Source organism: Populus alba, chromosome 9, assembly GCF_005239225.2.
Source record: "Populus alba chromosome 9, ASM523922v2, whole genome shotgun sequence".
NCBI classification, from domain to species: Eukaryota; Viridiplantae; Streptophyta; class Magnoliopsida; order Malpighiales; family Salicaceae; genus Populus; species Populus alba.
The window spans coordinates 3,872,218-3,879,719 of NC_133292.1; the positions used below are offsets into that span (position 1 = coordinate 3,872,218).

The 7,502-nt window shown below is 32.8% G+C and overlaps 1 protein-coding gene across 1 annotated transcript; it reads left to right on the plus strand.

Moving 5' to 3' along the window:
- The first annotated feature begins 321 nt into the window (after positions 1-321).
- Positions 322-4,750, plus strand: LOC118053721 (methyl-CpG-binding domain-containing protein 5). Its single transcript, XM_035065054.2, has 3 exons — positions 322-785; positions 4,089-4,211; positions 4,309-4,750. The coding sequence occupies exons 1-3, from the start codon at positions 498-500 to the stop codon at positions 4,540-4,542; spliced, it is 645 nt and encodes a 214-aa protein (XP_034920945.1). The 5' UTR covers positions 322-497; the 3' UTR covers positions 4,543-4,750.
- Positions 4,751-7,502: the final 2,752 nt, after the last annotated feature.

Below are 7,502 nucleotides of genomic sequence, written 5' to 3' on the forward strand. Positions count from 1 at the left end.
AATCTGTGTCTAGAGTTATAGTGAAAACAAACGCTATTGAGCTTTCTTTATAACTAGAAGTGGACCTACATTATTTTGTGGGTTCAGATTATTATTATTATTATTATTGATAAAAAATATTAATGATAATTTAAAAAAAAAATTCTTATAAAAGAGTAGAATAAAATCGAGTCAGTCCATGATAGATCATATTACCAAGATAACATGATAAAAAAACACAAAAAGAAAAATCACAAAGCTGGTTAAAAAAAGCCAGCACCGAAAAGTAGCATGCTAGGAAAACATATTTACACAGGCTGAAATAGTGTTTCTACGAGACCAGTTATTTAAAAAAAAAAAAAAAACAGAGAGGTGAATTTGGATTGTTTGCTCCTGCCTATTATTTACTTTAGGTTGACTGGGCGTGATCCATTATTGAATCCTTATTTTCTTTCATCAAACCGAAAAGTAGTGTACTGGAAAATACTACGTTCATACAGAGTCAAAATCTTCAAGCAATGTCAGACACAGCAACTCCGGCTCAATTTCCGGGCACGGACCGGCCTGTACCCAATCAAGATGATGTCCTCCTTCAAAACGGCTCAGTTATCGACCCCAACACCCGCACCACCGCCGTTGAAACCCTAACCAGACCGAACAACAAAGGCAATCAACAACCGGTGACGCCTGTTCGAGCGAAGAGAAGATCATCAGAAATGACCATTGTGACCAGTTGGTTGCCGCCGGGATGGGTTGTTGAAGATCGGATTAGGACCTCTGGCGTGACAGCTGGCACCGTAGATAAGGTTAGTTGCAGTTCGTTCTCAATTAATTAGCATTTTTTTCATCAAATTAGATTTTCTCTTTTCTGGGGATATAAATGCATTAATGCTTCATGCTTGCTTAATCTTGGATATGAAAAAAAAAAAACAAAAAAAACGGATAGACTCAGCTGCTATCTTACAAATATTTGCATTCTCATAAAACGAGGCTTATTACAGCATTATCACTAATTTATGAAAATACTTTTAGGTTGTGAGAGCTAGAATTTTGTTGTAAAACTTTATTTTCAAACATTGAAGCAGTTGGGGATTTTTATTTTCTCTACATTCATTCATTGTAGCTTGCATCTAATATGAGAACATGAATGCTTTCGTATTGTAGTTTTAAGGTTTTCTGTAGCATGGGGCGTTTGTCAAAACTTGAGTTGGGTCAAATTCAAATGGTGTTTCAGTGTTAGCCACTTTGAACAACTATATTCATGTATTTAAGGGATAATAAGTAGTATTCAGCTCTGTTTTAGCTACCAACATATGTTTGACATGGGTAAAGGAAAAGGGTGGAAGAGCACAGCTCATGACATGGCTTCATGGACTTCTTCCGCAGTCGTCAAATGCTGTTAGTAACTCCCTGTGTTCAGGCTCTGGGATGTTGACCAACTCACACATTCACGTATGCACATACTCACAGGATTTTTCTGCTATAAAATAAAGTAAAAGAATGTGCTAATATAGGTGACAAGGGTTCCTAACCATTTAGAGAAGTAAAAAAACTACCACATAGATGCGGCGTTCTTTCTCTACAGATCATGGGTTAAACATGACTACTTATTCAGTCATGATGTGCCAAATCTTAACAACAAGCAAAGACGAGGAAATAGAGAAACAGGGTAGTAGAGGTCTGGAGGACAATTGATCCACCGATTCATGTGGATTGTTGGGGAAACAAAGACAAAAGAGAAGACAGAGGACGTTAGAAGAGGGAATGAGAAATAAACATGGAAAGGTGTGATGGATATGAATATAGCGGCGAAAATAGGAACAGATATACGCGTAGACTTACACTTTTATAAGTTTTTCTGAGAAATCATTACATTGAATATAGAAACAAATATTGTGTTTTAAAGGCATTGGAGATTATAGAACATAATTGGCAATTAACCCCAAGGCAAAGGCAGATGCGGAGAGTTTAATATAAGGCCAAAAAAGAAGGTGCTATTTATTTTATTTTTTTTCTCATGGCCAGAAGGCTCTATTTGTTGTTGAAATTTCATTTAAACTATCTTTATGAAGTGGATCTTCTAGCCTGTCATTATCTTTTTTAGTTTCCGTTCATAGCAACTATAGTTTTTTTTTTTTATCTACTATATTTGATTATCTGTGACTAAGTTTAAGACAACAAACTATATCTTTACCTAATTTTTTGTTTGTAGTTTTTTGTTTTTAAGATTGAATCAATGTTTGAAATAGCTTTTTATTTTTTACTTTTTCAATTTTGGATCTATCTGCTTAAATGCAAGTGACATCTGGAAAGTCATTTATGGCCTTAATTGCAACTTATTTCTGAAAAGTTTGTTAAGTTCAGAAGCTCTTTGGTTTCTACCTTTGTAGAGGTTGAAGATACCGCCTTGCAAATCAAAAGTCCTTATCAAACAAATATATTCTTAAAATCATGGAGAATCATATCTTTGAGGTCCTGAATATCCAGTATGTAACTATAGAAAAAGCAATGAAGATGGTGTAGTGTTTCCCCCCTATTCCAATTGCTTCTGCCATTAAACTTGTAGCAATATAACTTCAGAGTCAAAATATAAAATGTCTCAAATTATTATAAGCTTTGTTGTAAGAATTTATGCCACAGCCATAGCCATACTTTTGTGATTTCTTTTAGCTTATATTTAAATGCACAAATATTTGTTGTCTGCCGGCAACATTAAAAGTTATGTTTGGAATATCATATTTTAAAAATCGTGTAATCAATGACACATTGATATTGTGGAGAAAATAAAGAAATAATGTAAATATTTTAAACAAGTCTTCTTTTCTTTCCCCTTACCATGCTTACTACCAATTGGATTGAAAATTTGAAATAGATTATCTAAAAACAACCTTGAAGCTTGATATATTTCTCTTTCTATTCTCAACAGCTTTAATTATCTATCATAAGACCCTTTTCCTTTTCATTTGATTTTAGAGTTCTCTTTCATAGTTTCCATAGAGTTATATTTTTATATTTACTTTATTCTCCATGTCAATATTGACTGTAGATGAAAACTAATAGAAAATAACTCTAATGTCATACATATATTATAGGGTAAATTTAACTAAAAAAGCTTATAAAATCCTTCCCAGGTATTTAAGCATTTTTATTATATCCTGCATGCAAAGCACAGATTAATGACTGTACAAATAAAGTAAAAGAATGTGCTGATATAGGCGATGACAGTTCCCAACTATTTGTAGAAGTAAAAGAAACTACCGAGTGCACTATCTATACAACAGATGAACAATATACAAGATTACCCATGAAACTTTAGAACTCCTCTTCGTTAGCAAAGAAGTCTTATTCTGTGTGCCAATTGCCAAAAGTGCTGTGTTTAACCCAAAAACTTGCTGAAGAATTGAGATTATATCTTCTCGTTAGATTGCTCTCTGAATTCACTCATTTTACGAAACCCAAAATACTGCTAAAAGTATACATATCCCACATGTCCTTTTTTCTTGCACAAAATTCACAATCTCCAAGCATTTAGCTCTTCATCAACTAAATGTAAGATGTTGATAAATAAAGCTGCCTCCCTGCATGCTAAAAAAAAAAAAAAAAACAGAGAAAGAAAAAACTCCATTAACCTAGATTTGTCCAATTTTCTAAGAATTATTTATGGTTAGAATTGTTCCTCAAGCTGCCCTTATGGAAAAAAAAAAAAAAGGAATAACACACTTATAGACATGACATGATAGAAAAAAGCAAACTGTTTCTGTTCTCATTTCTCAAAGTTCAGGAATGGTTGGAAGAAGCTTCAGTATGCATGGCCAGAATTAATAATTCAGAGCTATGCTACTCTTGAGATGAAGAAGCATTTTGAGAGTGATTAGATTTTGCTATTGTCTTTACAATGTCAGATCTTACATTTATTGTGTGGCTAGATTCAGTGTTATGATTCCATCACATAACTGTGGTTTTAATCTGTGTTTTTTATTTCCTAGAGTAGATGTTAGAAGTCTTTTGGTAAAAGAGAGAATTGTATCAAAATTACTATTTTGACAAATGGACTAAACGTTTTGTAGTAAAATTTCAAGCATCAACTAAATCGTCTGTATCTCGTGCAGTATTACATTGATCCTGCCTCAGGTCGTAAGTTCAGGTCCAAGAAAGATGTTCAATATTATTTGGAAACTGGAACTTTAAAGAAGAAGGGAAAATTGACTGAGAACTCTGATGCCGATACTAATGTGAGTAAGAAATCTCTGTTTAGACTAAAGGATCGCCCCTCCATTTCTCTTATGACATTTTGTTTTTCCTCTGAACTAACTTGTATAATTTCGGAAGTCTGCAGGGAATTTAAAGGGTGATAAAAACAAGTCTGCCGCAAACACAAGTTTTGCTTTGAACTTTGATTCTTTTAATGTTCCTGAGAGGACCGAATGGGTTCTTGCAAATGCAAATGAAGATACCTGGATTCCCTTCATTGATGGTAAAAAGGTACCTCTATACGATAAGGAACAGTGGGATTTTGCGTTTGCATCTCTCACGACAAGCAGTCATGGTAAAAGAAAGCGATGAGACTTGAAATTTGAAAGCGTGTGGAATGCACGCGAGTCTTCATTTAACAAGCAACAGCCTGATAATTCAAATAGTCAAATTTTTTTAATATCATAATTCTAGTCACAGTAAATCAAATAGTTTTCTTTATCAAATCGATCCGGTCTAGTTCTACGTCACAGACTCACAGCAATTCAAATAGCTTCTTATCAGATCTTGTCTAGTTCTATATTGGCTCCTGTTTGTGTTTTCTTTTAATTCAGTGTTTCTTTGCGGTGGCTCCTGAAAATATCTCTTATATTTGCCACAGCCCACCAGCGGTTGCCTGTTGGCACTGCTCGGTGCACTCTGCGCTAAGGGGCGATTAGGATTTAATTTGTGACGAAGAAGGTATCGGCATTGTGTATATGTTTTTTAATATTATAAAAGGTTAAAATTGAGAATCGAAAAGATGATGCTTTTATTTTATAAAATAAATTGAAAAAAAATATAAATTTATATGTATGTGTTTCAAATTTTTTTTATTTTGTTTATAATAATATGATAGAAAGGTTTGGCTTTTAGCGTGCAAGTAAAGACCTTTCAAGCTTTAAGTGAAAGAAAAGATAATAAAAAGGAGTCCTTGAACTTTTAGTCAAATTTAAGCCTAACCCCTGACCTTTTATTTTCATTTTATTTTGGTCCCTTAAACTATTAGGTCTAAGTAATCGACCTCCTCTTTTAAAATCATGCGGTTGTTGTAGCTGGTTTTGGTGGGGTTAAAAATGTACGTAACAAGGCCCTACATAACTATCTTCACGGTTAATTGTTTCAGCCTGATAATTAGAGAGACCAGGATTTAAAAAAAAAAAAAAAAAAGGGTCAGGGTTTATGTTGACCGAAAATCCAAGGATATTACTTAATAGCTCTATAAGAGTTGGGCTGTCAACATACCTCCGTACAGTGAGGAGTTGCTTCTTCTTTTGTTATTTTTTTTTATTATTCTTTAATATTTATTTGATTTGAAAAATATCAAACAAATACCTTGATATTTAATTTTATAAATATTTATTTTTGTTATTATATAATTAAAATTAATTACTTTAAAACCCAAGGGTTCAGGTGTGTTAATCCATGAAATCATGATCAATTCAATATATTGTTATCTCAATATTTTTTAAAAAAAAATCATACCATATTTTTTACTAGTTCTCCATATTATCTTGAAACTTTTATATAAATTAATTTTAAATTTGAACTAGATAAGAAATCAGAACATAAAATTTCAAAAGTGACCCATTATATAGATTTAATAAGAATATTGAATATATCTCTACAGCCAAAAGCTTTTTTCTCATACTTAATTTCTTTTTTAATTTAAGCTGTAATAAACTAGTTTCAACTAGTTAGCCTTAAAATAACAACTTCAGTTGTTTACTTATTGAGCTAAAATGGAGGGCAAATTCATTGCTGCTCTAGATTCAAATTAATATCTATTGCTATAATGTAATTATTATTTTTCTTTTTTAATGAAAAATCAATAAACTTGTTATTAGGAGTAATTCTATTATTTTTACATATTTCATTAATCATTATCAAATTCAATTAAGAATAATATAATTGTTTCACATTTTGCAGTACAATAAAGATTATTAAATTTCCTTTAAAAAATAAAAAAAATTAATAAAATGTGTAAAAGTAATTTTATATTTTCATCCTGGTTTTTTTTGTTATAATTATGTTGAAATTATAAACAATTTAATTTTTTAATAAATATAAAATATTAATAAATAAAAAAAAAAAATTGCACACACCAGCGTGTCATACGCTCCGCCATTTTTTGGCAAGCATGTGTGCAGGCGTACAATGGTCAACAACATGCTTATGGGATGTGGCTGGATTTATCTCGGCAATCCAACCTCCCATGAGTGCTCATGTTCCTTTTCGACATCCAGTTTCGTGTCAGTTAGCATGTTTTTGTCCTTTTCTTTTTTCGCCTTGATTTTCATATTTGCCACTCTAGATTTTCAAAACATCATTTTATTTTGTTTTTCCTTGAAATTACATTGTTTTTTTTTTTGGTTTTTCAAGGTATGCGGTGCACCAATTAATTATTAACACATAATCATTTTACACTTTCTTTTCATAAAAATGTAATTCTAATCTTTTTCTTTTTAGCAACAATGGATTTTTTGCTACCATGCTAGCTAGAAAATTCTCATTTCTGATTCTTAATATATTATTATTTTTTAATTATTTATTTCTTTTAGCAACAGATTTTTCAATTGATAAATCCGTTGCTAATATTAAAAAATTAATATATATATATATATATATACATAATCCGCTGTTAATTCATTGCTAAATCAACATCTCAATTATTTATTCCGTTGCTAAAATCTAGTGCTAATGACCCTCTTTTTTAGTAGTGAACAGAAAACGGATTTTCCAGCTTCGACTTGGTGCTTTCAAGTCGGGGACCGATGGCTGCGAAATTGTTGCTAAAAACGTCTTCGACGGCGACTCCATCGATGATCCCAACGGACAACTTGGATCATCTTCGACAACTGCAACACCTAATTCATCTGATCACCTTGCTGCAAATTCATCCAGCTCTTTGACAGAGCAACAATCCACTCCTCTCACACCTCCAAACACTTTACTGCCACACATAATCGCAGATATAGCCTGTTCAGAAACACCCTCACGCATCTAGACTGGCAAATCTTGACACCTGCTCGGCTGCTCCCCCTCTGCAACTAAAAGAAGACTCAATTTCAAAGACTCAGAGGCACACAGCAGGTTTACGTACTGTTGCTTATGCATTGTCTCTCTAAGTTCTTCGCCTCTTTTTTTCATACAGCCATCCTGGTTCACCACGCACCGACAATCCTACCGTTGAAGATGAAAATATAGTGCAAGATTCAGCTTCAGATTCCCAGATCGCATCTCCGCAAGCAAAGAGACAGCGAGGATCGCCAACAAATGGATCATTATTCAAC